Source organism: Monodelphis domestica, chromosome 3, assembly GCF_027887165.1.
Source record: "Monodelphis domestica isolate mMonDom1 chromosome 3, mMonDom1.pri, whole genome shotgun sequence".
NCBI classification, from domain to species: Eukaryota; Metazoa; Chordata; class Mammalia; order Didelphimorphia; family Didelphidae; genus Monodelphis; species Monodelphis domestica.
The window spans coordinates 55,185,213-55,206,754 of NC_077229.1; the positions used below are offsets into that span (position 1 = coordinate 55,185,213).

Here is a 21,542-nt window from a genome sequence, read left to right on the forward strand (position 1 = left end):
TTCAACTTCTTTCTCAAGTCTCCTGTATACCTTTTCTCTCATCCTCTAAACAGAAGACCTCAGCTCTTACTTTACTGAAATAAATGGGTCTATCCTTCATGAATTTCCTATTCTGCCCCTCAAAAGCTTTCTCCATTAGCATGCATTCTTGCCTCCTTTGCTCCAGGCTCTTTCTTACTAGCAGTGTTTCACAGAGATAATTGAGTCCAATCACTTCTTTTTCACAGATTTTTCAAGTAGAGGCCCAGAAAAATGAAATAACTTACTCTAGATCTTGGAGGTGTCCCAAGGCAGAGCAGGAACTTGAATCAGACTCTTCTAAATCTGAATCAAGAGCTCGGTTCCCTACAGTATGTTAATTGTTTTAGAGGTCAACTCTTCATCATCAGAGACCAAACATAGACCAGTTCTAAAGCTAGAAGGAACCTTACAAGCTTCTTAGTGCAATCTCCTCTTTTTTTAAATAGCTAAGTAAACTGAGGCCATGGAATCTTGAACCCTTGGACTTCATCTCCCAGAATCCTTTACCCTTCTTACACATAGCATCCTTGCATATTGTTTATAAGTTCTATAACTCCGCCTTTTTTCCTCTCTCTTTTCTGGTGGTCGGGGCTGAGTTAAACCCCTCCTTGCTCTAGCTTTTATTTTCCTTTACTTTGAGTTATTGTTAATACATCTTATTAAATATAATACTTGGGGTATTTGGATATTAAATTTTAATCTTACCCTCCATACATAAAAGAGAATATTAATAGCACCTCCCTCCCAGAATTGTCATGAGATTACATTTGTAAAGCACTTTGAAAACCTTAAAAGTGATATACAAATGCAAGCTGTTACTATTTTATAGCCAAAGTCCAAGAAGAAACTCTTGACTTTTTACCTTGACTTCCCTGCCTCCCACTTACTTCTCAACTCTTTGAAATCTGCCTTCTGACTCCATTCACTCAATCAAAGCTGCTCTCTCCAAGATTAGTTAGTAATGATCTTTAAATGACTAAATCCAAAGCCAGTTCTCAGGTCTTACCCTTCTTGACTCCTGCAATGGTTGACATTGCCAACTACTTCCCCCTTCCAAATGCTCTTCCTTCCTTAGGTTCTCAGAGCTTTGCTGTGTCTTAATTCCCATCACCACTACCCATCTCTTAATCCCCATCACTACCGGAGCTCATGCTCTTTTCTCACCTACTCGATTATTACACTAACGGATCTTTTCATTTCTATTCTATCTTCTCCATCCCTCCCTTACTTTTGTAGGCAAGAGATTAAATCTCCTTATCTCACCTAGATGCAATGATCACTCATGAGCTCAATCCTAGTTCAGAACAGGACAGAAGCTTTACCCTGATGTTCTCTAATGGGTGCAGCTGGGGTGAGACAACCTGGTGTCTCGGCTTTTATAGGAGTTTGCCATATTGATGCAAGACTCATGGGGATAACTGACTGGCTTTAAACCTATTGCAGCTCAGAACTCCTTGGCTCAAGTGATCCCCCAGCCTCAACCTCCCTAACAACAGGGCATATAGCTGCTACATCCAGCCAGGATTTAATCTCTTTCAAATCCATCCTCCACTCCTCTTGTCTGAGCCATCATCTTAATGCCCCGCATGGAGCACACACATGCTCTACTCAAAAAACTTTGAGGGGCTCATCATTGTTTATAGAGCAAAGAAAGTATAACTCCTGACCCTTACAGTCAAGGCACTTCATAATCTAGCTCCAAATCACCTATCTAGACATATCTTGGTCAGTGGTCCTTCACTTAATCAATATGTCAGCAAATTAGATCCCTCTTCACCTTTCATTCTCCTCCTCCTCCTTTTCTCACATCATCAGAGGCAGCTAGGGTAGTGTCACTATATATAATAACATATTATATTGCATTATATCACATAATATTATATCATATATTATGTTATATTATATTACATTATATTATGTTATGCTATATCATATCACATCATATTACATTATATAATATTATATCACATCATATTATATATTATATCACATCACATCACATTGTATTATGTTATATTATGATATATTTATTATATTATATTATATTAATTATATTATATTATATTACACTATACTATATCATTATATTATATTATATTTATTATATTATATTATATTACACTATATTATATTATACTATACTATATTATTATACTATGTTATTATACTATATTATTATATTATATTATATTATATTATATTATATTATATTATATTATATTATATTATATTATATTATATTATATTATATTATATTATATTATATTATATTATACTATACTACATTATATTATATTATACTATACTACATTATATTATATTATATTATATTATATTATATTATATTATATTAATAGTTAGGAAGACCTGAATTCAAATCCTGAATCAGACATTTACCAGCCTGTGTGACTCTGAGCAATTCAATGAGTCTCTCAGCCTCAGTTTCCTTGTTTGTAAAATGGAGATGCCCAAGCTCATGAGGTAGAAAACATATTGTACATAACTACATCTGTACATTTGGTGGCTCAAATTAGAATGTAAACTCCCTGAGGGCAAGGAGGGAGGCTTTTGGTTTTTTCTTTGTACCTCCAATACTCTGGTACTTAGCTCAGGGACTAACACATATTAAGCACCTTTGAGGATAGTGTAAATGTCACTGGTAGTCTCAAGATGCTAATGGAAATTCAAGATGGATCCCAGTCTGCCTGGCAAACTACCAGAATGAGCTGGAGAAATTGCACAGGATAGGCTAATATAAGTAGATTTTGTAGGGAAAACAGCATCAAGGAGACTCACATCCTTTGGAGCATTTGAGTATATGCTAGACACTGTGCTAAAATAAGCCTGTCCTCTGAAAGGGCTTACATGCTATCTGAATGTTTTATTGCTGTAAATTGCCAATGACTGTGGCAAGACAGGCAGACTGTCTTGCCACACAGACTATATCTATACACAGACTGCAGACTGTGTGTAGATATAGATCTGTTTTGAGTTTATTTATTTAGTATTGATTTTAGCAGCAAGGTCCTGGAGTCAGAAAGACTCATTCCTTTGAGTTCAAATCTGGCCTCAGACACTTAACTGGCTTTGTGACCCTAGTCAAGTCACTTAAGCCTGTTTGCCTCAGTTTCCTCCTATGTAAGATGACCAGTAAGATATAAGAGAAGGAAATGGCATTCCAGTATCTGCCAAGAAAACCACAAATGGGGTCACAAAGAGCTAGACATGACAAATGACTGAACAACAAAAATTGATTTTAGCATTAAATGTTAAGTGGGAGTCATGGGCAACATGGGAATAAGAAAACAGATGGTGAAGGTTTGGTAAAAGGGATAAGTAAGTGAGAGATGATATAGAAAAGCTGTTCCTTGGAATTTCTCTGCCTCCCATCATTATTACCATTGCTCATCACCCCCCACCCACTTGCTGCACTTTTCTTTGTCAGGTTAAAGAAGAAGAAAAAGCGTTGAGAACCTAAGTAAACGATATCACCTCTTCTTGTCCCCAGGATTGTTTCAAAGCATAATTTCTCCTCCCTCACTTGCTTTCACAACACCACATCCTTTACTGCAGGGGCTTTTAACCTTGTTTTATTACATGGACCCCTGCGGCAGCCTGGAGAAACCTCAGAATAATAGCCTTCATTCACAATTGAAGCATTGGAATGCTAAACTTCAGTCAGAGGTTATTAAAAATGAAATAATTTTTTCACCCATCCAGATTCACTGACCCTCTGAAATCTACCCATAGACAGGTCAAGAACCTCTTCTTGTCAAGGAGTATTAGAGCTGGCTCAAATTCAGTGTCTTCATTTTTCAGATGAGGAAACTGAGGCCCAGAAAAGTTTAGCAATGAACAATGGTAGAGTTGGGATTTGAGCCCAGGTCCCCTGACTTCTGGGCTTGAGCTCTTCCCACTCTCCCATGGAGTCAAAAGGATGTGACTGTGTGTCGTAGAGGAGTGGAGGGAGTAGAAACTCATTTTTCTAACTCTAACCCTAGGTTCCTGAGGAGAAAACTCTCCTGATGTGTGTAAAGTGGAACCAATTTTACTCTCAATTCAGCTTGGCTCCCTTCCTTTAATGTGTGTAAAGCAGAACTAAATCTACCCTCTATTCAGCTTGGTGCCTTTCTCCTCTATAGGGTGACCTCATCCTGTTTTCCTTGACCTTTCTCCCTGTGAGGGGAATCAGGCAGGCTCAGTTCCTAATGTTTGCTCACTGAACTACCCATATTTCCAATGGATCTTGTTGTTCAGTCATATCAGTTGTGTTTGACTCTGTAATCCCATTTGGAGTTTTTTGGCAAAGATATTGGAGTGGTTTGCCTTTTCCTTCTCTAGCTCATTTTACAAATGAGGAAATTGAGGCAAAAGGGTTAAGCAACTCGCCCAGGGTCTCACAGTTAATGAGTTTCTGAAGTCAATTTTGAACTCAGATCTTCCCGATTCCAGTCCCAGTGCACCCATTATGCTACCTAGTTGCCCACCAATGGATTTGGAGATTATTATAATTATTATTGTTGTCATTACCATTTTGGAATTAGGGGGCTTTTCTCTGCTTACTCAAAGAAACAAAATACATGGCTTGCTTTCTTGTGCCCTAGGATCAAAGGGATCCTTTATATATCACAGTCCTTTGGAAATACCATGATCTCTTTCCAGTCCCCTACTATATCTGGACTCTCTTATACACACAGACAGGATTTTATAACACCCAGAGGCTCTGGGCATTTTTAGAATTAAAAATATTAAATTAGTAATGGTAATTGATGTGTATTGGGAAGAGCACTGGATTTTGAGTGGGTTGACCTGGGTTTTCATCTCAGCTCTCTCCCTTACTAACCATGTCACCTCCCTGATCTTGGTCTCAGTTTCCTCATCTGGAAAATTAGGTGAGTTCTAAGGGCCATTCTAGCTCTATATCCTACAGAAACTTTCTTGAGGATCTTTCCAATGCAATGGGGGTGGGGAATTTGTACTTTCCAATGCAATTGGGGATATCAAGTGGTCACATCTCTCTATTCTAAGTGAGTCTCTAGATTTTTAAGCCCAAATTCTACATCCCCTCCCCATCTAGCCCTGGCTTGAGCAGCCCCAGCTTTGAACTCAGTGCAGATTCAGTTGGAGTCAGGGATGGTTCATACTGGCACTGTCTAGCTAACAATATCTCTGTCTATCACCAAAAACACTTTCATTTGGACTGTGGTCTTTGGGGTTTAATTTCCCAGGGATCCTCCTTTAAAGAAGGTAGAGTACTGTTAAACTAGGAGGGGGCATAGAATCACAGAATTCTAGAGGTAAAAGGGATTTCATGGTCAGAGAAGGGGAGAGATAGAAAGTGTGGCCAAGTGTGTTGCCCAAGGGCACTCTGGTAGTACGTACCAGAGCCATCATTCAAAATCAGGTGTTCTGCTTCCACATTTATGAATTTTTCTATTACATATATGCGAATATGGAGTGGAACTTTGTATTTTATCCCTTTGAATATGGGCACTATGTGAATACAAGCTGGAATTTGAATGGCAAGCATGGATACCCATAAGTATGAATGTCAATAATTTAAAAAGAAAACTGTGATGTGAATCCAACTGAGAGGGAGGAAGAAAAGGAGGAAGAGAGAGAGAGAGGAGGAGGAGGAGAGAGAGGGGAATCAGGGAAAAGTGGGGAGACAAGGAGGGGGGAGAGAGAAGGAAAGAGACAGAGAGATGGGGAAGAGAGAGAGCAAAGAGAAGAAGCATAGAGAGTAGAAGACAGAGAAAGAAGAAAGAGGGTGGGAGGAAAGAGGAAAGAGGGAGGAGAGAAAGACGGAGAAAAGTAAGTTTTCTGATGGCACAATGAATTGTGGTTGAAGTTAGGAAGACCTAAATTCAAATCTAGCCTCAGATACTATTTGTGTGACCCTAGGCAAGACACAACCGCTATTTGCCCTAGTTTCCCAAAGAGTAAAATGAAGATAATACTATCGCCTACCTCCCAGGGTTGTTGTGAGAATCAAATGAGATAATAATTGTAAAGCACAAAGCCTAGTACATTTTGTTGTGTGGTTGTATTCAACTCTTTATGACCCCATTTGGATTTTTCTTGCCAATGATACAGGAGTGGTTTATTATTTCTTTCTCCAGCTTGTTTTACAGATGAAGAAATAGAGGCAAATAGAATTAAATGATTTGTCCAGAATCACACAGCTATTAATGAGGGAGCCAGGATTCCAATCCAAGTCCCCTAAAATCAAATTCAGCCCTCTCTACCACACAGAATGAATCCAAGATTCATTTGTCTCTGGTATAAAATGTAAACTGTTTGGTTAATGTCTCCACTGCCTGGCTCCAGTCTGGCCTTCCAGGTTATCACACTTTTATCACCACCTTTTGGTATATTCAGTCAAACTTGCCCATTTACTATTCCTCATCCAATCCATTCCATCTCCCACTTCTGAGACTTTGCACATAAGGTGCCCCTCTTTCTTCTCTTCTATCTCTTAGAATCCTGAGCTCCCTTAGGGGCTCAGCTCAGGTGTCACCTCCTTCATGAAGCCTTTTCTGATTTTCTCAATTGTAAGGATCCCTATCTATACCCCACACATTACTTTGCATTTACCCTGGATATATTTTATATCTCTGTATTCATATGGTTCCCTCTTTACCCCACAAAAAGAACATAAACTCCCTGAAGATCCATGCTCTACAATTTAGGTCTGTGATGGCAAGCATATGGCACATGTGCCAAAGAGGGCACACAGAGCACTCTCTGTGGGCATCAGCATTGTCACCCAACAAAGTTAATTACTAAAAAGGCAGAGGGACTCAGGTGGATCTGCTTCTTTCCCCCTCTCCACCATGACTGATGACATTTTTCATATCACCTGCCTCTCTGCCCAACAGGAGCACATAGGGGATAACATGTGAGGCTCACAAGCATCAGAGCTAGAGGATAGTGGAGCACTCCAGCCACTTCCCTCCCCCTCTCTATGGGTGCTAAGAACATTCCTCATTTCACCTACCCCTCTGCCCAGCACCCCAATCGGAGCTCTTCCTCCTTCCCCAGTGTGGGATAAGGGGGGAGGCAGGGCACATGTGGCACTTGGTCTGGGTAGGGTAGGGCATGGCATGTAGTCTCTGGAGGGGGAGAGGGTGGGACATGGCACACAATCTCTAAAAGGTTTGCCATCACTGATTTAGGTGAATTGGACAAGTAGTTCTGGGGACAGCTAACTATGACACATCTGTGCAGCTTCTTCCCTCATGGCTCAGGTCATGCTACCCCTCTTGCATAAAACTTCTGATGTCTCTCCTCCCTTCAGACAATAGTGAACTTATCCTGTTCATTATCCAGAGTGATCCCTGCCCCCTTTCTGATACTGTCCTATGTTCTCTATAACACTCAAATTCTTATGGTATTCTTCTCTGCAGTTATCTTCCCTTTATCCTTTGTTGATGGTATTCTCTCCCATCTATAGCACCTTTCCTTGTATTATTACTATTAGCTGGTACTCTGTTGCATCCTCCCCAAACCCTTAATCTCCCCTACCTATATACACTCTATCTATAATATCTCTTACCTGGGGCCATACAGTATCTTTCCTATATCCATAACTGATAGGGGTCTCTTTCACTTATCTCACCCTCCCTTGCTTTACTATTGTCTGAGATATATCCCTATCTGCCCCATAGAATAGAAACCACCAGAGGCAGGGACTGATCCTGTTCACTCCCCCGGGTGTTGGACAAAATCCACAAAGCTGGAGGGGACCAGTTCTCTCTGCCCATCTAGTAGTTCTCCTGTTGAGGACAAGGATGTAGGAACATATTTAAACCTCCTTATTAGTTTCTCTAGAAATATTAATTAAAAACCGTCTTTGTTTTCAAAAGCTCTTTCCAAAATCCTTAGAAAGCTGAATAAGTCATGGACAAAAGGGCTTTTCTTAGAGAAGTGGATTAAGGGGAAGGTATCCAATCTTCAGACAAGAGAATAACTCTTGCATCATTTGCATCATTGCCTTCTCCACCCCTAAAGGACCCATCTAAGGGAAGTACCCTCTATTCCTGTGAAAGGGAGGCAGTCTTATGCCCCCTCTTCAGGAAAGATGCTTCATTCTGACATCTCATCCCTTCCACTAGGGAATGGGATGAATGAGATGGTGACTTGGTTAGGAGAAAATTCTGGAATGTAAACCCCAACAGTAATTTTACTTATTGAGCTCTTTTTTGGGGGGCTCAAGATTCTAATAAAGATTACCTAAAATTATCTTGGGGCAGAAAGCTATGTTGATGGGCATGGAGGACTATTCCAGTTTGGCCATCTCTCCCTCCAAGCTAGAAATGTCTGGCTATTAGATTCATGTTAAATAAAATAAAATGGTTTCTGGAAGATGAGCCCAAAACACTGGCACCTGGAGTGTTAGTGTTAATATTTTTTCTTCAATAATTATTGTTAGATATTTTATATAAATAATACATAAGATATATATTATATAGATATCAATATATAATTATAACAATATAATATAAATAAGTATGATAATCATATAAATATAATGTAGAAATAATATTTATATTACTATATAAAATAATACTATAATGATAATAAATAATAATTATCTATGTATCCCCAGTGTCTAGCACAGTGTCTCTAACCAATATGTTAATACATGGCCACTGAATTAAATAAAAGGGAGAAAATGGGACCAACCTGCTGGAAGAGTAGAAAACTCCACAAAGGCCTCTTTCTTTTCTCTTTGCTCCAGAGGAAGCTGCCACGGCATCTGGTGGGGTTTAGCCAAAACCTTCACTTTATAAGCCATGTTGGGCTTCAGGTTAAAAAACTGATACTTATACCTTGCAGCCTTGACGATGTCAAATTCCTCCTCATTGAGAAAGATGACGTGGCTGTAATTGCTGTTGGTTGGGAGCCAGGAGAGCTCAGCCGAAATTTGAGTGATGTGGTCCACCCGTAAGTGGGAAGGGGCCACGATAACATCCTTGCCCACGAGCAGGGTGCACTGGAGTACATCCGAGTTCCCCCGGTTCGTGATGCTCTGCACGGAGATCCGGTATGTGCAGGCTGCAATGTTCAACTTTTCTATCAGGGCTTTAGTTCTGCTCCCCAGGGTGAGATTCATGCGGGTCTCGTTGTCAACAAGGACATTGTAGCTGATCACTGTCCCCCATCCTGGTGGCACAGCTGGGGGGTCCCAGCCCACAATAACACTTTTGGCTAGTTGTTTGATAAGGGTGATTCGTCTAGGGTAAGGCACAATGTCTTCTCCGATCTCATCAATGTTCACATCCAGCGTCCCAGTCCCATTGTTGATGATGCTGGAGTCTCCTTGGGTGGGTGAATTTAGATCGAGGATGCTCTCTCCTTCCAAGCCCACACCAGAATGGTTGATAAAATTCTGATCCTGTTCACTCCCCAGTGTGTTGGACAAACGGGATTCATTATCTTGGACAAAATCCACAAAGTTGGAAGGGACCAGTCCTCTCTGCCCATCTAGGAGTTCTCCTGTTGAGGGAGGACAAGGACCGCATTACCACCCAAAGAATACAATTCCAGTTTTGCCTTGTCTTGATACACTGTTTTGATAGCCAGAAACACATTAGGAAAGTTGAGAACCAGAGTGATTATTTCTTTATTTTTACACCCTTATCTTCTTTCTTAGAATCGATATTTACGGGGCAGCTGGGTGGCACAATGGATAGAGAGCCAGGGCTGGAGACAGAGATTTGGGGCTTAAATTTGATCTCAGATACTCCTTAGCTGTGGGCTATTACTTAACCCCAATTGCCTAGCCCTTATCACTTTTCTACCTTGGAATCTATACACAGCATAGATTCTAAGGTAAGGGCTCAAAAAAGAGAGAATTGTTGCTCAGAAAGGTTTTTTCTCCTACAAGATCCAACCCATTGACCCCAGCCTTCCCCCTGATTCTGGGCATTTTTATTGTCTTTCTCATTCCTAGAATTCTCTCCCTCTTGGCATTCTTTAAGCCCCGGATAAAATACCACCTTCTACAAAAAAACCTTTTTCTGATACTTGGTAATGCTAGTGTCTTTCCTCTGTCAAATATTTTCAGTTTGTCATCTATAAACATATGTATATATATATATATTTATATGTTGCATATACATATATAATAAATTGGAAATGGATGCACATCTTATTTGTACCAATTTATTTGGATTGTGACTCTTCCTAATAGACTGTGAGCTTCTTGAGAGCAGAGATTTTAGTTTGTGGCTTTTCTTTGCTAAGTATTCCCATTGTTTAGCATAAAATCTGGCAAATAATAACTCAATAAATGTTTGTTGACTTGTCAACTTGACAGAAAGGCTATAATTAGGACCTGCCCAAGGACCTTGAAGCTTAATAGACTTGGATGACATTTGTGCTCCTTTATCATCTCTCTCTTTTTTGAAACACTCGCCTTCTGTCTTAAAATTGATTCTGAGTATCAGTTCCAAGGAAGAAGAGAGATAAGAACTGGGCAGTTTGGAGTGAGATGACTTGCCCAGGGTCATACAGCTATGAAGCATCTAGAGTCATATTTGAACCCAGGACCTCCCATCTCCAGGACTGGCTCTCTATCCAATGAGTTGCCTAGCTGTCCCTCTTTCATCATTTCTTAACACTGACTATCCATATGATCTCTGGTAAGCTATTTAACTTTCCAGTTCTTTCCTCTATCAAATGAGGAAACTGTACTAGATAGTCTCTCTCTCTAGGTATATGAGCTTATGATCCTAAGTCTCTTTACCCCCATTGAACCTCAGTTTCTTCATCTGTAAAATAAGATTGTTGGACTAAATGGCCTTTGAGGTCCCTTCTGAATTCACCTAGAAACAAAACTAAGCTTAACAGCTACTGAGCAAGAAGATTGTATCCCTTCTCTTTCGAAGGACTTTTTCTTTTAAAGTTGATTGGTAGCTATGTTTCATTCTGTTTGCTCCAGGGACATTTTGGGGAAGTTTATGCTGGGTGCCCAAGATGCTTGTTATAGCTATGTTGAGCAGTGTTGTAAAATGCAATTAAAAGCTGAAACACTCATTTTTTCCCATGGTAAAAACAAGTATACAAACGCTTCCTTTTAATCCTCTTAATCGATACATCAATTCTTCATTTATCTCTTATTTCATCAATGTGGGCATTCTTTCCACCAAAGCAGATCCCAGAAACTCTATAACTTTGTAAACAGTATTCAGGAGTTTCTACAAAAAAATTCTTCACCCTTCAGCCAACCCAGCAATGAGTCTCTCACACCTTGGCTAGGGGTTGTGTAATTAGAAATCTTGTACCCTTGAACTCCACTTCCCAGCACCCCACTCTCCTCCTGTTGTTACATACTGATGGAGGCAGGACATAAATTCTCCTTTTTCCTGTTTCTCCTCCTCTTGTCTTCCTGTTGCGGCTTTGGTGGAGTGGGCTCTTTGAGAAGGTAGATTAGCTTGGGCATGTGGTTTTATTTTGTTAGATCTTTTTATTCATTTACTTCTAGTGATATTAATAAATCTTTTTTTTTTAAACCCTTACCTTCCGTCTTGGAGTCAATACTGTGTATTGGCTCCAAGGCAGAAGAGTGGTAAGGGCTAGGCAATGGGGGTCAAGTGACTTGCCCAGGGTCACACAAGATATTAATAAATCTTATAAAATATAATAGTTGGAGTTACTATATATTAATTTTAGTGTTATAGGGTGATCCTTGAATGATGGTACCATCAAAAGAATGCTGGGTCTAGAGCCTGAGCAAGAATTTAAATCCAAAGTTTGATACTTACTGCCACTGTGATTCTGGCAAATCACTTAGCCTTAGCACCCCAATTTTCCTGATCTATAAAATGAGGGCTAATAAGAGCATCTACTGTACAGAGTTGTTGAGAGGCTCAAATGGTACCATATCTTAAAAGGCTACATAGATGTTATATATTATTACAGAGATAAGGACTAACCCTCTACTTCCACTGGTATAGGGAATATCCCTTAGAGTGTGATCTTAGAGAGTGGTCTAGAGCTCAGAGGGGTTAATCAGTTTATTCAGGGCCACACAGTCAGAGGTAGGGCTGGAATAATTTTGGAATCTAGGAACAATCAGATTTATTCAGAAGAATGAAGAGGGTGATGCACCTCTGACCAATGGACCTCTGTTACTCCTTTTTATGTACAAGTATCACTTCTAGAAGCACAGAAGAGAAACCTTAGAGGTGTAGCCTGGTAGGAAATCAGAGCCTGAGCAGAAAGATTATCATAGAATTGTAGAATCTTATAGAGCTGGAAGGAACTTCCAAGACCACCGAGTCCAATAGCTCCAAGAATCCCTTCTATGGTGTCGGTGTCATTAATGAGTAGTTGTTCCACCTTGAATATGTCCACCTCCAAAGAGAGAACTGATAAGCAGAAACAAGACATAGTTTTATACATACTTATAACTTTTTGTCAAATGATATCTTCTCTAGTATAGAGAGGAGAAGGAGGGAAGGAGTTACCTGAGAATTTTAATATAACAGACAAACAAATTTAAAATAAAGAAAGAAACAAACAAAAAACCCAAGTGGTCATTCAGCTTTGCTTAAAGACCTTGAGTGATGGAGAACCTCCTCAGAGCACTCATTCCACTTTTGGACCACTCTCATCTATATAGTGAATTGAAATCTGCCTTTCTGCAACTTTTTTTAACTGCTCACCCTAAATCCAACTAAGGTAGTGGATGGAATATTGGACATGGATCCAGGAAGTCCCAAGTTCAAATCTTCTCACAGACGTTTACTAGTTGTGTCATTAAATCTTTCTCTGTCTCAATTTCCTCATCTATAGAATGGGGACAATAATAGTACCTATCTCCCAAGACTGCTTTAAGTTTCAAATGAGATCATATTTGTAATCTTAGCAAACCCCAAAGCACAACTATTATTATTATTGCTATTACTATGAGAATTAAATGAGATCATTTTCACAAAGTGCTTCACAAACTTTAACGTATCATATAGAAAACTATTTATTCTTTATAGGGTTCTATATAAACTAGTTATTCATTATAAATAAAACTATAGAAACCAGTTATTAATTATATAGAAAACCAGTAATTCTGCATGATTATGTCAAAATGCTTTTGGGAGCATAGATTCACCAGAGTTAGAGATTGAAGGAAATCTAGTCCAACTTAGATCTCAGTCAGACAATAGGCATTTATTAAGCACTTTAGGAGTTTATTAATATGTAATCAAATATTTGGTGGGAGCAAAAAAGTGTCAACCTAATCCTCCACATAAAAAAGTAATGAAAAATGATATCAACAGGATGTGATTTTCTACATCCAAGAAATTTCCTTCTTCTGTCAGTGATATATGCGCTAAAGTCTGGTGATACAAAGAAAGGGGGGGGGGGAAAGGGTCCCTGCTCTCAAGAAGTTCACACATTTGAATGGCAAAGACAACATGCAAATTACTAGGCAGGCACATACTAATAATAATAACAGTGATGATGACAATAATAAGCTGGTATTTGTATAACCCTTTAAGTTACGTATTATTTATTACATCTGATCACCACGACAACCCTATAGATGCTATACTTATCCTATTTCACAGATGAGAAAACTGAGGAAGAAAAAGTGACTTCCTGGAGTCACACAGCTAAGTGTGTATTCTGGGGTAGGATTTGGACTCGGGTCTTCCTGCTCCAGGTCCAACACACCTTCCACTGTACTACCCAGCTTCCCAGCTAAACATATTATATAGATGGAGTAGATGGAAGAGAACTTCAAAGGAGAAGGCAGTGGTAGTTGGTGAGACTGGGAAATGCCTCCTGAAGAAGGTGGGATTTGGGATACTCCTAAAAAGGTAAGGAAACTGAATCACATAGAGGGGAAGTGCCTTGCCCCCAAGTCACACTGGTAGTAAGGAGCAAAGGAGCAGCTGGACACAACAGCATCCCTCAGGCAAAGCCTCAACCCAGACTTGTAAAGTCATGGGCATGGGAGAGACAGAGCGAGAATCTGTCTCCAAATGATTTCTTCATATTCATGGTTGGAGAGATACCTGAAAGGCAGGCAATTTGGGATGTGACAGACTAACACTGGAGCTCAAGATGGGTTCGGGACAGTCTCCGGGAGTGGTGGCAATAGTTCCAACCAACGTATCATGAGTCTCCTGTGCTGAATTTTGGGTCAACTTACAGCCATCCCTGTCCTTGATCCTGACTGCTCAGAGAAGACTACAGAGATGTTGCTACCACTTGCCATTCTTATGGTGATGGGGATGCCATGGGTACCCATGTGTTTAGGTTTCAACAATGACTAAGGAGGGCTTCCCAAGCAACCAAAGTGCTGCTCATTGGCAGTTGTTCTTGGGCATGGATCCCATGTTCTTGTGCGAATCAGTACCAGAATGGTAATTTATGCCAAGGATTCACTCTTTTGCTACCAGCTGCCTTGGAATTATTTTGAAGATGGAAACAGAAACATTGCATTAAAAAGTGAATAGGTTCTTGGGAAATGACTCAGAAAGTCATGCACAAGGCTAACAGAGATGACTTGAGAGTATGCCAAAACCTTTTAGGATATCTGAGCCTAGGCTGCACCAAGAAAGGGCTAAAAGGCGAGAAAAGAGGGATATGTTTGTATGATTCCAAATCAAAGGATCTGTGTGTTGTTTTCTAGCATTTATATTAGCAAAGGCAAACTTAAATGACATAATTGGTTTCTTAGGCTTTAATTGAATAGTTTAGGAAACCAATAACCAAACCCATTGATTGTTAATCCATCTAGTCACTGCTAGGAAGTTTCCTTGCTTCTCTTCTAGCTCTAGAGCAGAAAATGTGACAAATGTAAACACCATTTTAATGTGTAAACCATTATAAACTATAAACAAAATGTAAAAACTATACATAATGGATAAGAGCTGGACAAGACCTTATAGTATTTTAAATTGAACCCATTCCTGAGCAAGAATCCTCTCTATAAGACTGAAAAAAATTGAGCATTCAATCTTTACTTGAAAATCTCCAATGAGAAGGAGTTTACTACCTACTAGGGCAGCCAAGTCTACTTTTGTAGGTCTCTAATTGTTAGGATGTTTTTCCTTAAAAAGCTCTAAAATTGTCTTCTCTGTATTTTGTACCCATTACTTGTGACTGCATTCGGGACTCAAGCAAAACAAATCGAATCCCTTAAACATACAGTAGCCTCTCAAACAATTTGTAGATAGCTTTAATGTTCCTCTTTCACTCAATGCTTCTCATATCTAATCAAAATATCTGATTCTTTACACTGATCCATATGGTATGAATGTGATATTCTTTACCAATATGGTAGTCCTTCCATGGAATTCCATTCTAAAATGTTGTGCCTACAAATGAATGTGATACTTGAGATGAGGGCTGACTGTTGTCCAATTTTTTGTATGATAAATTCCAATGTTCTTATCTTGAGAGTGGGCAGAAATGTGATTAGTATGGTGGTGATTTGGAATGGCATAAATAGAAAACATCATCAAATTTCCATTCTAGGTTTGCTCGCTATGTCCGTAGTTCTACTGTTTCTATGCAACAACTAAATAGAGGATTCAGAAGCATATTCTTCTTTGAATGTGGGATATGTTACACAGATGTATGCTCTGAGCTGGCATGGAGAAAGCCCAGTTCTGTAGGTAAAGAAAGTTCTATTGGTAAAGAATTAGCCTGATAGGTTAATTATGTTGATTTAACCTAAGTCTTAACCTAGTGGTTCCCATAGGGTGAAACCTGACCCCAAGTGAGTCATAGAGTTATATTTCATGGCAGATAGGTGGTACAGTAGATAGAGTACTGGGATAGAGTCAGGAAGACCTGAGTTCAAATCTTGCCTGAAATACTTACTATGTATGACTCTGGACAAGTCATTTAATGACTATTTGCTTCAGGTTTTCTCAACAGTAATATGGGAATAATAACGACTTTCTCAAGGTTGTTGTGAAGATCAAATATGATCATATTTGTAAGTTCCTGGAATAAAGTAAGTGCTTAATAAATGCTTATTTCCTTCCTTCCCTAAATCCATTGGTGAATCCATAAATAAGCAAACATGGCATCTGTAGACTGAGTGAACATGTCTTACACATATATGTATTACTATTTTTTCAATGTTACATAGGTACTTGAGATATTATGGTATGTACAGAGTCATAATTTGAAGTCAGGAAGACCTGGGTTCAAATGTAGTCCATGAAATGACTTGAGTGACCATAAGCAAGTGAGTTAATACCTTTGAAATTTAGACAACTCAAGATTAACCATGTTACAGAAGCCTTGGATAACATGGCGACAGATTGGATTTAAGGAATGAGAGAGACTGAGGAGCCAGGGATGACACTAGGTTGGGTAATGGAAGATGGTGATATCCTTGATAGTCACAGGGAAATCAGTAAGAGAGGAGGGTGTAGGGGAGAAAATAATGAGTTCAGTTTTGGATGGTCTGAATTTGGGATATCTTCAGGACATCGGGTTGAAAATGTCCAACAGACAGTTCCTACACTGTTTAATTGATCCACGTAGATTCTGTTATTATTACTATTGAGTTGGTTTAAAAACTTTTCTAATTTCAGAAAACTGCAAAACTGTAGGTTGCAAAGTAAATATATTTGTGCTTTGTTAGAAGCAGCTTCCCTCCTTGGGAAACAGAGTAGGGTGACCTTTTTGTCTTTTTGAATCTGATTTCATTGTTATAGGGAATGCCAGATGGGACATTATTTCTACCAATTCAGATTTACAGTTCTACTGCTTTTTATAAGTATCAATGAAACTGCTTTCTCCAAAGTCAGTCATGATTTCTTAATTACCCAATCCAATGGCCTTTTCCCAATCTTCATCTTTCTTTGTTATATAATTTTATTATTTTTTTTAAAAATATTTTTCCATGGTTATATGATTCATGTTCTTTTCGTCCCCTCTTTCCTCACCCCTCCTGGTGCTGACAAGCAATTCCACTGAACTATACATGTGTTATCCCTTGATACCTATTTCCATATTATTCCCTTTTGTGATAGAGTAATCTTTTAAAACCAAAACTCCAAATCATATACCCATATAAACAAGGGATAGATCATATGTTTTCTTCTGCATTTCTACTCCTACAGTTCTTTCTCTCAATGTGGATAGCATTTTTCTCATGGGGCTGTCCTGGATCACTGTATTGCAATTAGTTGCAAAGTTCATTACATTTGATTGTCTCATAATGTTTCAGCTACTGTGTACAATGTTGTCTTGGTTCTGCTTATTTCACTCCACATGAGTTCATAGAGTTCATGGAGTTCTTCCTAGTTTTTATAGAAATCAAGCAGTTCATCATTCCTTATAGCACAATAGTATTGCATCACTATCATATACCACAATTTGTTCAGCCATTTCCCAATTGAGGGACAATTTCTCATTTTCTAATTTTTTTGCTATCACAAAAAGCACTGCTATATTTTTATACAAACAGATTCATCCCCATTTTTTTATTTCTTTGGGGCACAAACCTAGTAGTTGTATTGCTCGATCAAAAGGTATACAATCTTTTAAAGCCTTTTGGGCATAATTCCAAACTGCCTTCCAGAATGATTGGATCAATTCACAACTCCACCAGCAATACATTATTGTCCTAATTTTGCCATATCCCCTAAAACATTTATTATTTTCTGTTACCGTCATATTGGCCAGACTACTAGGTGTGAGGTGGTATCTCAAAGTTGTTTTTATTTGTATTTCTCTAATCAGAGTGGATTTAGACCACTTTTTAATATGATTATTGATTGTTTTGATTTCTTCATCTAAAACTGCTTACTCATATCCCTTGAACAATTGTCAATTGGGGAAAGGCTTGATTTCTTATAAATTTGACTTAGTTCCTTATATATAGAATTTTGTTATACATTTTTTCCATTTTGTTGCTACCCTTCTAATTTTAGTTGCATTGGTTTTGTTTGTACAAAATTTAATATTTATTAATTTAATATAATCAAAATTATTCATTTTATATCTTTTAATGTTCTTTCTCTCTTGCTTGGTTTTAAATTTTTCCCTTCCCCATATATTTGACAGGCATACTATTCTATGTTAGCACTTTCTATATTTAAGTCTTATGCCTATTTTGAATTTATCTTAGTATAGGGTGTGAGATACTGACCTAAACCTATTTTTGAATATTGTTTTCCAGTTTTCCCAGCAGTTTTTGTCAAATAGTGAGTTTTTCTCTCAAAAGCTTTCTTTGGGTTTATCGAACACTAGATTGCTGAGGTCATTTACCCCTAGTCTATTCTATTGATCCACCCTTCTATCTTTTAGCCCGTATCATGTTGTTTTGATGATCACTGCTTTATAATACAGTTTAAGATCTGGTACTAGTAGGCCACCATCCTTCACATTTTTTTTCATTAGTTCCCTTTATATTCATGATCTTTGTTCTTCCAGATGAATTTTGTTATGACTGACTGATATCAGTTGCTGACAGGGTGGCGGTTGTGGGTAAGTTGCTGTTGGGCATGAGTTGGTTATTGGGGGTTGATTGCTGGTGGTATGGGTTAATGATTCGTTGGTGGTTGGCATTTAGTTGCTGGAATATAAAGGTGGGCCCGAATTCTCTGAGAGGGCTTTTGGCTTTAGCCTTTACAGGGTCTTTTGCCTTTTGGGTTTTTGGCTTTTGGTTTGGGCTATTAGGTTTTTTTCCCTTCCTTGAACTTTTTTGAAGATGGTTGGTCTTTGTTGAAAGACTTAACTGGGGTTGGATTAAACACTGATTGGATTGGTTTTGATTGGGCTGCATTGGATTGGAACTTTGTGGGGTGGTTGTTATTAGCGGTGGTTATAGGCAGCTATAGGTAAATATAGGCAGTTTTAGGTAGTAATTATAGGCAGTTTTAGATAGTTATAGGATAACTAGTATAGACATTAGGAAATTTCTTTCTCTACCTCTTTCCTATATTTCCCTCCTTTACTATATTCATTTTACTATATTCTTTACTATCTCTATTTTAATTATTTTTATTAATTTTAATTTTAATTTTTAATTTAATTTTAATTTATTTTAATTTTAATTAAACTAAATTGTTAATTGTTTAAAGCTGCTAGAAGTTTTATTTTCTCTGGCTTAAAGGGATAATATTAATTTACAACTCTACTTACTATATTATCATTAAAACAAGTTATTAAAAGCTGCTCTCTTATTTTGTCAAAACTCCTATTTTAACCCTTACACTTTCTTCTATCTAGTTTCAGGACACTGCTCCTTCCTGGTTCTTCTCCTTTTCTCTCACTGTTCCTTCTCAATCTCTTTTGCAAAGTTTTCATTCAGGCCATACCCACTAATCATGACTGACCTCAAGGCTCCATCCTGGGTCCTCTTCTTTTTCCCTTCATGTTCTTTGGCTTATCTCATCAACTGCTGTGGATTCAACTATCTTCTTTATATACATATGATTCTTAGATCTATTTATTCAGTCCCAACCTCTCACTTGAACCCCAGTCTCACATCTTTAACTGCCTATTGGACATCTTCAACTAGATGTTCTGCAGATATCTTAAGTAAAACACGTACAAAACCAAACTCATTATTTTCTCCCCTAAACTCTCCTTTCTTACTGGTTTACCAGTTACTATCAAGGATACTATCATCTTCCATCCCCTAAGCTTATAACTTAGGTGTCATCCTTGACTTCTCAGTCTCTCTCACTCCTCAAATCTAATCTGTTGCCAAGTCCTATCAATTTTACATTTGTAAAACTAGGACTTGACAATGTATTGTTTACAAGAATCACATTGATGATGAGAGACAAACAGAGTGAAGGTGAGAGGCAAGAACAGAATAGACCATGCTTCAGCTGTTACAGAGAAGGCAGGGGTAGCAGTCAAACTGACAGAGTTAGGGTTAAAATGGCTAGAGTTGGAAGAGATGAACAAGGTAACTGTTGGGGGGAGGATTACTATGGATAATGAAGTATTATCAATATTGGACCTGTATGCACTACGCATTATAGCACCCATATTTTTAAAGGAAAAACTAAATGAGAGACAGATGGAAATAGATAACAAAATAATAAAAGTGGCAGATTTTAATCTTCCTCTCTCAAAATTAGTTAAATCTAACTAAAAAATAAATAAGAAAGAAGTTAAGGAGATTAATAGAACCTTAGATAAATTAAATAAGATAGACATATGGAGAGCCCCCACATGCCTGCATGAGGTTACTAGTAGATCTAACCCTGAGCATACAGATTATCCAAACACACAGTTTCTAGTGAGACAACAATGACTTAAAGAGCATAAATATTCTGTAAAAGTCTTAGTTTAATACTCATCATACTGTGGAAATAATTTTGCATCCATAAGGGGTAATGGCATTGGAACAAAAATTCCACTAGGTATGACTAAGCTGGAAAGGCTTGTTTTGGAAAGAGTATGGTCCTGGCAACAGATTGTATCTCCTGGTTAAGGATTAATCTAGCTAAATATGGTGCTAGTAATGTATGTTAACAGAACTACACGGGCTAAAGTAATAAATTAAATAATTAAATGCATATGAACAGGAATAAATAGGCTTAACATAATGTTGTTATGGCAGCTGCAATTTTTTTAAAGAAAATAAGATGGAAATATACATTAAGAGCTATAAAGATGTTCATATTAATTGATCTAGAGATCCCATTACTAGGGTTAGGCCCTAAATGCATTGTTGAGAAGGTAAACATTTTTTTAACAAATGTAACATCTCTCAAATATGGCTTCTTTTCTCTTCTGATACTCCCACTATGTGGGTGCAGACTCTTGTCACTTCACACCTGGACTATGGCATTAACTTGCTGGTTGGTCTTCTTTTATTTTTAAACCCTTACCTTCCTCCTTGGAGTCAATACTGTGTATTGGTTCCAAGGAAGAAGAGTGATAGATAAAGGCTAGGCAATGGGGGTCAAGTGACTTGCCCAGGGTCACACAGCTGGGAAGTATCTGAGGTCAAATTTGAACCTAGGACCTCCCATCTCTAGACCTGGCTCTCAATGCACTGAGCTACCCAATTGCCCCTGCTGATTGGTCTTCCAAAGCACAGAGCCTTTTCATTGGCTGTCCCTCATGCTTGGAACTTTCCTTTTTTATCTCTGACTTCAAATCTCAATTAAAATTCCACCTTCTATCTTGGACCTCCTTAATGCTATTACTTTCCCTCTGTCGATTACCCCTTATTTATTAGATATATATCTTATTTGTACATAATTGTTTCCATGTTGTCTCCCCTTCAATCCCTCTAATGGACTGTAAACTTGTCGAAAGTAGGGAACATTTTTGTCTTTCCTTGTATTCCTGGTGCTTGGCACAGTGCCTGACACATAGTACATGCTCAACAAATTTTTTTTTTGATTTGTTGGTTCATTGCCAGCTACACTGATACGTTAAATGACTTGACTGAGCCATTGAAAAAATGTATTTGAACTCAACAAGAACTCTGAAGCCTGCTTGCTATCTCCTTCTACACACTGCTTCTTAGGAGTTCCCTATTCTGATGAAATCATAGGTCCAGGATAAATTCA

General features: G+C 38.3%; 1 protein-coding gene across 4 annotated transcripts in view; it reads right to left on the bottom strand.

Moving 5' to 3' along the window:
• The window catches only part of RIMBP2 (RIMS binding protein 2), a 576,724-nt gene that overhangs the window by 63,074 nt on the left and 492,108 nt on the right, over nt 1-21,542 (bottom strand). For all 4 annotated transcript variants that reach the window (XM_056821917.1, XM_056821914.1, XM_056821916.1 and 1 more), the window contains one exon: nt 8,710-9,522. In XM_056821917.1, coding sequence (XP_056677895.1) covers nt 8,710-9,522 — 813 coding nt within the window. The remainder of the gene's footprint in view (nt 1-8,709; nt 9,523-21,542) is intronic.